This window comes from Haliaeetus albicilla, chromosome 22 (assembly GCF_947461875.1).
Source record: "Haliaeetus albicilla chromosome 22, bHalAlb1.1, whole genome shotgun sequence".
Classification (NCBI taxonomy): Eukaryota; Metazoa; Chordata; class Aves; order Accipitriformes; family Accipitridae; genus Haliaeetus; species Haliaeetus albicilla.
Genome location: NC_091504.1, coordinates 10,085,433 through 10,098,466, shown reverse-complemented (window position 1 = coordinate 10,098,466; position 13,034 = coordinate 10,085,433). Strand labels below are relative to the sequence as shown.

The 13,034-nt window shown below is 40.3% G+C and overlaps 2 protein-coding genes across 9 annotated transcripts in view; one reads left to right on the top strand and one right to left on the bottom strand.

Moving 5' to 3' along the window:
- Positions 1–5,767, bottom strand: part of KATNIP (katanin interacting protein) — a 64,870-nt gene extending 59,103 nt beyond the window's left edge. For 4 of the 7 annotated variants that reach the window (XM_069809829.1, XM_009928577.2, XM_069809833.1 and 1 more), the window contains exons 1-3: positions 5,321–5,612; positions 4,804–4,880; positions 2,689–2,858 (exon numbers count right to left, since the gene is read on the bottom strand). In XM_069809829.1, the coding sequence (XP_069665930.1) occupies positions 2,689–2,858; positions 4,804–4,865 (232 nt within the window). In that variant the 5' untranslated portion in view covers positions 4,866–4,880; positions 5,321–5,612. Of the gene's footprint in view, positions 1–2,688; positions 2,859–4,803; positions 4,881–5,070; positions 5,090–5,320 lie in introns of those variants that run through there. The other 3 variants (XM_069809834.1, XM_069809835.1, XM_069809830.1) reach the window with 3 other exon arrangements.
- A 53-nt stretch (positions 5,768–5,820) lies between these two features.
- GTF3C1 (general transcription factor IIIC subunit 1) overlaps positions 5,821–13,034 on the top strand; it is a 44,916-nt gene continuing 37,702 nt past the window's right edge. For both annotated transcript variants that reach the window (XM_069809828.1, XM_069809827.1), the window contains exons 1-6: positions 5,821–6,065; positions 6,761–6,970; positions 7,146–7,322; positions 8,461–8,604; positions 9,190–9,286; positions 9,789–9,912. In XM_069809828.1, the coding sequence (XP_069665929.1) occupies positions 5,845–6,065; positions 6,761–6,970; positions 7,146–7,322; positions 8,461–8,604; positions 9,190–9,286; positions 9,789–9,912 (973 nt within the window). In that variant the 5' untranslated portion in view covers positions 5,821–5,844. The remainder of the gene's footprint in view (positions 6,066–6,760; positions 6,971–7,145; positions 7,323–8,460; positions 8,605–9,189; positions 9,287–9,788; positions 9,913–13,034) is intronic.

Here is a 13,034-nt window from a genome sequence, read left to right as displayed (position 1 = left end):
ATCTCTTCTAAGCAACTGCCCAGAAGGCCACTCATGTATGCTACAAATGTAAGTAGGAAAAGGGGACAGGGTAGGACTCATTCTACCACTACTGAGTATTTGCTTCTCAGAATTGTTTGAGTATTTTGTGAGGGATTGTGACTAGGTCTCTCTAAACCAGGAAAAACAGTAGTTCAAATCCCAGGCAAAAGCTGATGCAGCTGAGCTAGTCATCTGTGCTACAAACCTTACTTTAGAACAAAAATATCCTTCTCATGGGATGGATGGGATGTGAATACCAACCACTGCCTGTTTCGTCACACAAAATAGGTCCACTGCTGTCACTCCCTTGGAGGCCTGAGCTGACAGTGCCTATTCTAGTAGCCAAGAACCAAGTAGTACATCATCAAAATACTAGTCATAATCAAATGAGACCCCATGAGACCCTTAAGGCACATCTTTGTGACCACACCGACATTCACTGGAAGTACATACATGGTTGTGAACTATGTCTGGGTTATACACCCAAAGAAATGACAGCATACCTAGAGACCACCTTCACTACCTTATAAGCCCATCATTTACTTTAATTCATTTACCAAGCCTAAGCGTAAGAAGTTTATCAATCACTATTATCATGAATTACTCCTAGGGAACACAGACAGAGAAAATAGTCCAGACAAATAGATTTATGATGACATTTTCAGGAACAACAAAGACGGATTTGTGTCCATTCTGTGTTATTAAGTATCACACATTCCTAATTTTTCAGTGAAGACTAGTCCTATAGATGGATGCTTTAGAAGTAATAAATGATGTGATAACTCTCATGCGAGATGGATAGGGAAGAAAATTCAGTGCTGTATCTCAGCTAGAAATCATTTCTGTAAGTAAAATCATATTCAATCATTGAGAAGAAATGCCTAGAAATTAAACAGACCACAAAATTGCTAAGGTACTACCCCCAGGCAAGAAGCTTATACAGATCACCAATGACTCCCACTCTGGACTCTAGTGGCAAAATCAAATGGAAGAAGAAAAACGACAGGATGATTATTGAGTTGATATCTTTCACTGCAGCTACACGTGTTTAAAATAACAACATCGGATAGCTAAGGAACAGCAAAACACTGAGTTCTCTTCTGCAGAGATAATGCTACTGTCTCCAAGCTGATGGAGTTGAGGAAAGGAACAGAGACTCCCTATGAAGTCTTTAAAGATCCCTATAGACAAGCTGAAGTATTTTACCTTAACTGAATTAAATGGGATTAAGCAACCATAAAACCAAACAACTTTGGTTAAGCTTAGATACAACAGCTGCACAGCAGAACTTTAAGAGGAAATTTCTCTTGACAGAGTTCTATTACAGCTGCTGCCACAATATCCCTGCATAATTTTTGGACCAAAAACTCAAAGATGTTGGTTTACACCCTCTTTAGCTACCTAAAGGTATATCATCCCAGTGTGACAGAGCACACAATTTCCTTTGTTTTCCAATATCCAAGAACATGGACTTTTTTGCATCATTACACACAAGTTTTTACTTTCATATAGAATAGTGAAACTAGGTGACTAGTTGATTCCCCATCACCATCCTGTATAACCTGCAAGAAATTATATAGCAGACAGCTAAGCCTGAACACACTAAACTTGAAAACAAATAGTATGTACCCAGTATAGCGGGAAAACAAAGGAAAAAAGAGATTGAGGTTAGAGTCATAGTTAGAACAGTTACTGAAAGAAAAGTTAGTTTCTAGTATTGTTGAGATTAATAAACTTTCAATCATAATAAATTATCATATTAAGTAACTTTTTAAACTCTTTGTCTTCATTTTTAGGTGAAAATAAATCTTAAGCAGACACTACCTACACAGCAACAGATTAAAAAAATACACTCTGAGATAGACAGGTTCTAGCAAGCGTGAGGATAACAGACTAAGGTTGGTAAACTGCTTTATACAGGGATTTAGTGAAATCAACTTTATTTCCATTATGCTAAATAGATTAGAAGGCCAGTAAGCTCACACTTTATACCTTCATATATGCAAAATTATTCCTGTCACTACATTGCTCTCCATGACAGACAGGCTTAAATTAGAAACAAAATACACATTTTTAAATAAAGCCAGCTAATCACTGGCAGAAAATGGTAGATTTTCTTTACTTCAAATATTTAAATAAAGATTAACTGTCTTTTTAAGACTACTACTATAGCTTAAACATAATTTATGATCTTAATGCAGCTATTACTGGGTTTAATATGATTATAGTCTATGTCTTCAAATGTCATTTGTCTACAGGACATTGGACTTAGATAACACTGAAGTCCATCAGCTTTTAAAGCCTATTAACAGTGTTACGTATTAGACAAAGGTATACCATTATTTTACACTGACAATTTATATACATTTCTAATCTTCTACTTCTAGTTATTACTGTTTAACAAATGGAGAGGCGGGGAAGTTAAATTTTGGAATTAGTCAAGGGTCAACTGAGAAATTGATAGCGTGTTGCAGAGACCGTTAACATACAACCAGCTTAAGCACCCTGATGAAAGAGTCTCATGGAATTTCATTCCACCAAGCTCAAATGCTGCTGTCTCTTTAGCATAGCCTGACCAGTAACCTCACTGACTGAATTACAGCTCTGATGAGTAATGTTTAAAATAGTTCTAGACTGCAATCTCTGTAAAACTCTCACATAACTCACCATTTGCCCTGGTGGTCTTTGTCTCATTTTTAAGGTAGCCATGTGAGTTGATTTTTCTGTGGTAACTTCTCAGCTCTGAATTAGCTCCGTTCAGATACAGAGAAAATCCTTGTTCTAACTGCTCCAGTTTGATTTGTATAGGATCCTTTCTTTTTAAACGTCCCAGTAGCCTGAAGTAGAAAGGATAATAATTCATCCAGATGCAGTGCATATACAGATGGTCAGATTAGCAATAAACACAAAAACACACTATGTCACACAGATGAAAAATATGTTCATAGTTCAAATAACAATTTCAGAATATAGCTTCCAGGACCTGTTCTGTAATGCTTGTATGAGTACCGACACATTGTGACATATGAAGTTTGACCAAGCCTCTCCCTTCTGAGATTTTTTCCATGTTGTTTCTCATTTCACATTATTTTTTCCATTTGGTATTTAGTATATTTAACCTTTCTTCTTGAGAATTTTAAAGATTTTTACTTAGAATTTCAAAAAGCTTAAAAATGGTTGAGCTCTTTTCAAGAAAAAAAAAGATTACTTGTGTTTTGAAATTTGAGGGGGAAAGCCCCCAGTCAACAGTGCAGTTAGATATACCAGAAAATTAAAGTCTGGTTAAAATAATATTAAAAAAACACCCTTCCCCAGGCTCAGTTTCAGTGAAACACCTACCCCTCCCTCTTCCAAGTCTCATCTTTCCTCCTTTCACCATGGGTTACACTCGATCTGTCCTAATTCCTTCGGTGAGGTGACATGCAGGCCAGGAAGTTGGGGTCATGTGGGTGACAATTTGTGCCTGCCTCTGCACACAGCTTCCCGGTTTCCCTCTGACTGCAAGGTGGGTCAATCCACAGCCCAAAGTCCCCCAGGGTGTATCTGTTCTGACACAAGTCACCTTTTTCCAAGAGCATGTCCCCAGCCATGTGGCCAGCAGCCCTCCTAGGCAGCATGCCTCCACAAGAGCACCCCACCCCCCTGCAGCCACCACTCTCTTAAATCTACCCCAGGCTACTCTGACAGGTGATGTTTTGGCACACAATGGGCTGCTTCTGTTAGTTTTGCATCCAGCAGGAACTGGCTGTGACTGGCCCAGGGCAGTACCTGACCTGTTCCCACACAGGCTATTCTGCAGCCCCTGCTATCCAAAACTGCCAGTTATGTCCAATACATGAATGCATCCAGCATGCCTCTTCTGCAAGGTACAGTTGCCACCTGCTTGTCGTGTTGTAATTCAGTGGCAGTTGTTTCCACCAAAATTCTGAATTAGAGCTCTGATAATAAGGATGCAAGTTGTTTCAATCATTAAATAATTTTTTTTTTATCCTTTTCTAAAACTGCTTTAGGAGACTATACACAAAAGAAACCCGTGTTCACACAAATTGGCTGTTCTTCTAACATAATTGTGGCTTTTGTAGGTTTTTTTGGTCTTTTCACCAACCCATTCAGTTTGTTATAGAATTTGAGTAAAAATCTTATGGCTTGTGGTAAAGGAGGGAATCCAGCAAGAAAGTTCTGTAGACCCTTCTGAATTTACCTGTGAAATTCATCTGTCTAGGGTACAATGACAGGAAGGTTCATATGAACAAAGATTAAAAGAAATGTTTTAAACTTGTCTGAAAGATACTGAAGTTTGCAAAAGCAACCTAGATGTCCTTATCTCCCACCTTAGCAGAACCTAACTTTGCACACTTAACTTTTGCATGCAATTTTCTGTATTTCTGACAACATAAAAAGCTTGCCTCATAACAACATCCTCACACAGTGTGAGCTGCCAATTACTTCTGAATCTAGAACCTCTTGCTCTATAAACAAAAATCTTCCCTGTAAGCCATGGAAATGGTAACTAATTTATTAATAAATTTATCTATATTTTAACATATGCTGTAGAAATATTGTGATCTCCTCTAGAAATAAGAACTTTGATGTACTTAGCAAACCAAGGGAAGAAAAGAGAATCACCTGAATTCTTTAAGACACAGCAAGTCAGATCTTGCATCACAAGTTCAAAACCCAGCATTTTAAACTAATATTCACAACTGCTGATATTAGCTACTATATTAGATAATACCTGACAGATATTACATACTCAGTGGTGGTACCAATTCTGTATCTTACCGGTTTCTCTGCTGAAGTGATATTAAGTATTCATCATGTTTTTCATCAAAGTCAGTCACCATGTCCTTAATATAAAGCTGAAATGAGAATACAATTGTCACACTGAAGTACAGAAATTATTTATTATAGAGTACTACTGCTTTTTCACTCTCAATAGACAAGAATGTTATAAACTGTAAAAAGTTCCTCCTTCAAAAAAGCATAAAACTGTCAGTGTAGTACATAAAGTTCCTGAAGAACAGAGCAAACGTTACTTGTTCTACTTACTTTTCAGAACCCTTCACACTCTGCTGAGGAGCCTAAAAATACTAAAAATGGAAGGCGTATACTATGATGAGTTTACTATCCAAGAACTGACGAGCAAGTCAATGCTGGGTCACAAGCTGAAAGGGCCACGTCCAAAGCCCAACTGTGGGATGATTTTCCTGAATTGCTACTGCTCATGAGGTCCGTTAATTCTGGAACTTATTCACTGCAGAGGCTGTATACATTTAAAGTGTTTAATTCAAGATTTTACCTTGCTTGCCTTTCAGGAAATACGAACTTTTCCAGCAATTCCCACCAGAGTTGCGGCTGCAAGTTGTGGTAGGGTGCCCTCTTATACCCCCAGAAGTTTAAACTTGCTATCAAAACGCCTAATTTAGTTTTGCGCCGCAAAAAAGAAACCCCGTACGTTGCCTCTTGCCGACCGCAGCGTCTCTCTGCTAAAACACCGCCCCTTCCCGCGCCCTCGCGGAGGTAACGCAGCGTCGGGGCTGAACCGACACCTCTCCCGAACGACAGAGCAGGGCCCCGGGCCCGCCCCCCCTGCGCCGTGCCTCTGCTGCGCCGGCAGGCACCGGGCCCAGAAGAAACCCGGGGGCAGGGCCGCCGCCGCCGCCGCCGGCCGGAGACCCCCGCAACAGCTCGGCGGGGACGGCGGCGAGCGCGGGCCGGGCCAGGCCGCGCCGCCGCTGCCCTGTTTGTGCGTTTCCTTGGTTACCGCCGCGCCGGTGACCTCACTTCCGGCGCGCCGGCCCGGCGCCGGAAGCGGCGGCGGGGATGGAGGCGCTGTGGGCGCTGCTGGACGAGGTGGCCCTGGAGGGGCTGGACGGCGTCACGCCGGGCGCGCTGTGGCAGCGCCTGGGCGCCCGCTCGCCGCCCTTCCCGCTGCCGCTGGAGCCCGCCACGCAGCAGCTCCTCTGGGCCGCGCTCAGCGCCCAGCCCGACATCAGCTTCTACCTGCTGCCGCGGGCGCGCCCGCCGCTCCGCCTGCACGACCGGTGAGGGCGGCCCCGGCGGGGACGGCGCTCCCCGCCCCGCCGAGCCGAGCCGAGCCGCTCCCTCTCTCTCAGGCCGCCGCGCTTTCCCCTTCCCGCCGGGCCGGGTTACCCCGCAGGACGCTGGGGGAGGGCTTGCTCCGCTGCCGGGGATAACTCGGGCCTGGTTCTCCAGCCGCCGCCTCTGCTCCTTCTCTGGAGCCCTGCAGGTTTTGCTGCTTAGGTAGCCGGGTGGCGGCAGGCAAGGCGGAGTGGGGTTTTGAAGCCCCACGGCTATTTAGGAGACCTGTATAGGAGTCCTGGCTAGGCTTCCCTTCTAGTAACTCTTCACCGCTTAGGTACAAGCTGAATTTATACGTCCCGGTTCATCAGGGTGGATGTACCTGCTGTTTTCCTTTCCTGTAAACTAGTATCTCTATATGTTTCTTTTATTCCCACCACTTCAATATCCTTGGATTTTTGAAGATCAAATATGTATGCCCCTCCTCCTGCCTCATACGCTCTGCATGCTGATAAGGTTTGGTCATACTCGAGGAGTGCAGCTCTGCTCTTTGTGTTTTTCCAGTTTTGAGGTTTCAAAAGGGTCTCATTTTTCCAAGATACTTCATAGAGGTATCAGCGTTGTTTGTGACAATCTTATAGTTCAGTTCCAAATTCCCCTTGCTTGGTTAAATGTTGGCGCTCTGCTTTTATTTCAGATATGAGGAAATAGACCTTGAAACAGGAATACTGGAAACCAAAAGAGATCCTGTTCCTTCAGATGATATTTATCCTGTCCACATGATTTTGGATAATAAAGATGGCATACAAGGTTCCTGCCAGTATTTTAAAGAGAGAGTAGATATCACTGATCAAATAAGGAGGAAGGATTTGCAGCCTTGTTATACTTACACAGAAGCTGTTGAAAAGTGAGTGAAATCCTTATATCTGACATTAAAAGATTTTTAACTGAAGTCTTAAAATTTAGTCCTCACCCAGTTTGTACAGATTATATCAAGAATGGTTTTTGTGGGGGGAAAGTGATTGATCTCTCTGTTTCTATGAAACTAATAATAATTTATTACTTTCCCTTCTATTTCTTAGATGGGGAGAGAAACTAGTCATTGTTGCTTCCCAGGACCAGCGTTACAGAGCTTTAATAGGCTGGGAGGGGGACCCTGACTTAAAACTCCCTGACTTCTCCTACTGTATATTGGAGCGTTTAGGTCGTGCTAGGTGGCAAGGAGAGCTTCAGAGGGACCTTCACAGTGGGGCTTTCAAGTAAGTTTATATCTTGCTGTATGAATTAAATCAAAGCTAATAAGTTTCCACTGGTTATTTATAAAGATCTGTCCACTTCAGAATTTCTGTGTATTGATTTAAATTCATATCTGTATTGGTAGCATCTCATCCTTACTACCAGGAGCACTTGGTTCTTGGAGCCTGTATTGCTAGAAGTATAGTGGTCTCTTCCTTGAGTTCATTATACTTCCTCATATTTTCTCATGGAACCAGAGATTGTCTGTTGGGTTGATACACAAGTTTCTAAGTTGTAGAAGTTCTTGCTTTCTCTAAATCACTTTTTCCTCAAATTTGGGATGGAACAATGATTTTCATTTCCTTTTCTAAACTGCTGAGTAAGTATCTTACCCTGCCGAAGTTCGGAAGAGATTCTTGGACGCCCACCTTATGTCCCCAGCATTTGCCCTGTGTGACACCTTCCTCTATATGACCTGAATGGGAGCCTGACTTACCAGCTCCCAAACTAGACCATGTATTTTGTTGATGGAGGAGCATTACACAGCTTCTTAGGGAACTTCTGGGATTGTATTGCAGTGCTGGAGAATATTAGCATTGCCGTTAAGGTTTCACTGCTTTTAGGAGATTAAGCATACGTAGCTTGCAAACCACACTGGATCTGGGTTTTGCCACTTAGGAAGCTCTTTTAGGTAACTAAGATGATGGAGGCGGAGGGGAAATCTTTTGTGGATACTTTTTTGTCAGTTCAGTGGCCTGAGTCAGCTCATCAAGGAGTGAGATGAGTACCAGAGCTATTACAAGGGGAACAGTAATTGTAGTGTAGCTAGGAGTTAGAAAGAGAGGATGGAGAAAGAGGGTATGGGGATACAATATTGGTTCAGCTGTCTCATTAAATCATGTCATGACACTGTGATTGTGCATGGAGACTGTAGGTTAAAATCAGACATATTTCTCTGTTTAATTGGATTAACTATGAAGATCAATTTCACGGGTTACCTTAATTTTGGCACTTCCTAATTTTGAGATTGTCACTTTGAAAATTAACATAACGTCACTAAGACCATAGGTAATTTAGGTAAAGTGTTTTGGGATATTGGATAATTAGAATTTATTTGCAGAAGTTCCTATGCCTATAGATATCTTGCCATCTTCTCTTTAGAGTGGATGCTGGAAAAATTCATTATCACCGAAGAGTATTGGACAGAAATGGTCTCATAACAATGCAGTCCCATGTCATAAGACTACCAAGTGGAGCACAGCAACACTCAATTCTTCTACTTCTGACTCGCTTTCACGTTGATAGGTATGTGCCACTCGGATGTTTTAAAGATCTCCTGAGTAGACCGTGACCTTTTACTATGATGAAAGTTTGCTCTCCTGTCACAGAATCATCAAAGTTCCCTGGTATTGACTGTTCTCAATTTCTTTATTAACTCCTCTTCCAAATGCCGGACAGTTTAAAACTTACTTATCTCAGAGCGCTAAACAATAGGGTATGCTAGTGCCTGTCACCTGCCTAGATAAGCCTAACTCTTCTTATTGTAGCAATAATAATTCTGTTAAATTTTGAGTGTTCTCATTTCAAACACATTTCTAATAGATTTTTTTTGTTTTCTGATCTTGTTTATGATTAGAACTTGCGCTTCTGTGGCTTGCCAATGAAGTAACAGCCTGGGCTTATTCACTGTTCCCTCGGATGGGGTCTCTTCTTAATGATAAATTCTGTCATATGCTATTCAGAGAAGGAAAAGAAAACTATAATTCCTAAAACAATCTGAGAACACTTCAGCATACTTTCTCTAGTGACTGACATTTTGTAAAGGTACAAGTAGTGTTTATAAAGCTATATGCATGGTTACCTGTAAAATAATTTTCTTTTCTTGGTTAGGAGGAGCAAATATGATATTCTGATGGAGAAGCTCTCAAGTATGCTAAGTGCTCGTTCAAACCAGATGGAAACATTAGGAAACTTGAGGGAAGAACTGGTGAGATTAATTACTCTGTTAAATTCTCACTCACGTAGAATCTAGATGATTAGTATCAAAGGCAGTCATTCATACTGCTTGTTTTTTAAAGTTGCACAAAATTTTGGGGTAGGATATCAACAGAAGGATCTTAAAAACCTACTAGATCAAGTTACGGTTGCTGTTTGTCATAAGGAAGGAGTTCTATTCGATCCACAGTTTCAGAAAAGTTTTGTCAATGGATATATCATCATGCAATTTTTACTTGCACAGTGCTGCTGCTGGTTCTTGCTGCTTGTTTGGATGTTAGAGTTGGAGGGATAGAACACACTCCAGAAGCATCTCACGCTTTGCCTGTCTTTGCTTTGTCTGCACTAGCAGGCTTTTAAGATCCTTCTGTGATATCCTACTCCAAAATACTGTGTTCTAAGAACAGGCAGTATGAATGTCTGTCTTTGATACTGATCACCTACAGACAAGACCTTTGGGCTACAATGATGTTTGCTATTTCTCTTTGCGTTAGGGTCTTTGTGAGAGAACTTTCAAACGTCTGTATCAATATATGATGAATGCTGGCCTAGCCAAGGTAATATCCATCCCATTACAAGATATACACCCCAATGGAGGACCCTACAAGACAAAGAAAGGTAACTAGAACTGTATTTTTGCTTTCTTTTTGTGTAATTACATTGATGCCATTCTATCTATAAGCTTCAAATCTTAAATTAAAAGATGCATAGGTGAAGTTCTCTCTGTGTAATTATGTGGAGAAATGTATTAATAAAGCTAGAACACTGCAACCCACTTGAATTAAGCATTTGTTCCAGGCTTTTAAGAAATGGATGCAGGCAAGTTTGTTGTATATCAATGTAAGCTGTTTCTGTAGATTATGACTCCTAATAAGACTGCTCAAGCCAATACAGAATAGGGTCAAAGAGCAGTCTGCTGACCTTTCAGGTTGAAGTTGAATGACAAATCAATAAACTTGACAAAAAATATAGAAAAAGTTATATAAAACAAAAAAGACCATTACAAAATAAGCTAAAGAAACAGACCATCTTAATTATGGCTTTTGCTGAAATTATGACTTTTGCTGAAAGTGATGAGAATGCTAAGTTTCTTTGGAAAGTTTCATATCAAATTATGAAAGTAAGCTTCTACAGCACTACCTTGGAATTCTTGAAGTAAGCAAGATAGCCAACAACTACTATTCAAAAAAGCAGTAGTCTACTGAGGGATAGTTTAATGCATAACCAGCTTTGAATTCAAGTTTAATAGGTTTGCAAGAATTGCTGATAACTTCCAAACATGTAGTGGAAAGACAAAGAAGAGCAGAACTGTATGAAGAAAGGGGACAAAAGAAAGCAACTGCTCTCAGAAAAAGATGCAGATAAAACTTGCGCGGGGAAAAAAAACCTACATAGAAGTAATACTAGAAAGTAAGAGGAAGGATGGTATCACCAATGGAATTAATGCAATTGCTTAAGGAAAGCTAAACCAAATCTTTAATCACAGAAAATCCTAAGAGGCAGATTTGCAAGGGTTAAAAAGAAAATAGTTCTTAAAGATTAAGTGTGTTTTCCAGAGATGTGGTGAACTGTTTGTGAAAAAATAAAAATAAAAAAAATTAAATCTGATATGAACTAAACATTCTAAATTATATAGTCTTTGCAAATAGGAGTGATCATAAAGGAAGAAGTGAAAGATCCAATAAAAACGTGAGAACTTTGAGAAGACAGAAGTGAATGCCAGTTGCATGGAGTTGGATTAAGGCTTTTGATAAGACAACAAATTCCTTCAAATCTTTTAAGTCTGGGGGAAGGAAATCTCTCTGTTGGGAAATTGTTTAACGAACAAAGTAGGTCAAAGTAGGCCAAAAGTAGGTACAGCATCTAACATGGTTCAGAGAGAAATCTCCCACATTGTACTGAATAAATAAGGGATTGATTGAACGAGTTCATTTGTGAGGAAATACGCAGGTCCACCTCCTTGCCGTAAGAATGTCAGAGGGAGTTTTACACAGGAGAATTCATTTAAGTTCGCAGTTTCAGGAAGGCAGTGGAGAGCCTCAAAAAATATTCTAGAATAGATCAGTATACAATAAAATATATGGGGAAAATTAGCATGAAATTTTTACAAAATATGTATTGTACATAGGTAATGCACTTCTGGTTTGAGCAAGTGTCTCAACGTACAGTGGCTTGTATGACAGTGGTACTTTTAGTCACACTGTTTAGCATTGTCATTGACAAAACCCTAGATTCTCTCTTACACTGTCTTTCAGTAGTATTGCACCAGTTTATATTTGTTTATACTTCCTCATAGCGATATAACTTTCAGAGATGTTCTAATGAGCTGAAGATGCTTGCAAATAAAACCCGGAAGACTAGATGGTATTCCTAAAAGATAGAGTTTATAATCAGTAGTAAAACATCTAACTTCCAGTTGAAGTATTTACTTAGAAGACAAGAAAATACAAGTCTGTTTATACACTTGGTGGCAACGCACAAGGCAGTAGATGTTTCATGTTTTGTCAGAGATTGGCACAATGGCAGCTGCATTTAGTACTTAAGTTTATCATGAGTAATGCCACCTGATGAATCTTTCACTTGAATGATAATTCCATCTTACAGACGTAAAAGCTGAAAATCCACAAAAATGCCTTAAAAAACACTAGGTATTAAACTAGGATGAATTAATAATAGCTGATTTTCATCAGAGATCAAGATAGTTTAATCTCTGGAGTTATGCAGGAAAGCAGATAGAAATATGTGGGACACGCTGAGGATGAAGCCAGAGCATCTGCTATGGGAAGCACGTTATTGGGCAGCAGGAGCTAAAGTAAAAGGAATTGGTTTGGTTTGGTTTTGTTGTTTGTTTTTTGTTTGTTGGTTTTTTTTCAAATACTGCTTCAAGTGAAAATTAATGGGCTGTAGAAATACAGAGGATGTGATAACAGTGCCTGCAGCCCTACCAAAATGTCAGCACTTAATTACTATCCTAAGCAGTATCTTAGGATACTGGCAGGGAAAGGATTCAGATTGAGGAAAAATAATGGAATCATCTGGCCTGGAGGTGAGTCCCACGGTTAACTTACTGTGGATTAACTTCATGTCAGCTAAGCTTCAGTAACTGATCATATATATATATATATATATATATATACACACACAAGATAAAATTCAGCAGCTGAAACCCTTAATGATTTCAACTAAAGCTTTCACCTGGTGTTTTTCACAGTGGGGCCGTACTAGAGGAGTAGAGGTGGCTCTAGATGTTTTCACCCACTGCTGCAGGATGAATTGGCTACTTCTGCAGTAGCTGTTGAATCACTGCAACTTGATAAGCTGGCAATGTTCAGTAACCTAGTTCTAGTTTACCACTGGTCACTTAACTTGTTCAGCAGGAGCTAGATGACACTGACGATAATAGGTCATCCTTGTATCAGGGAGCAGGATCGCTACAGCTCTCCTGAAGTCATCTGTACCCACTCTACCGTTCTGGGATCTCATAGAAAAATGGGTGGAGAGTTACTACAGCACAGCCAGTGCACTGTAACATGTTAAGATGTGGAATTCAATCACGTATGAGATTTTTGTGGTTGGTGGGCAGCGCTGTGTTCTGTCCTTGTATACAACAACCTTAGATTTTGTGTGTCTGTTTTCATTGCATGTAATTATAGTACACTGTATGTGTTATCAAACCTAGCCATTCCCTAGGTGCAGGGAGTAGGTGAGGACTTTGGACAAAAAATCTAGAAGCTCAGTTG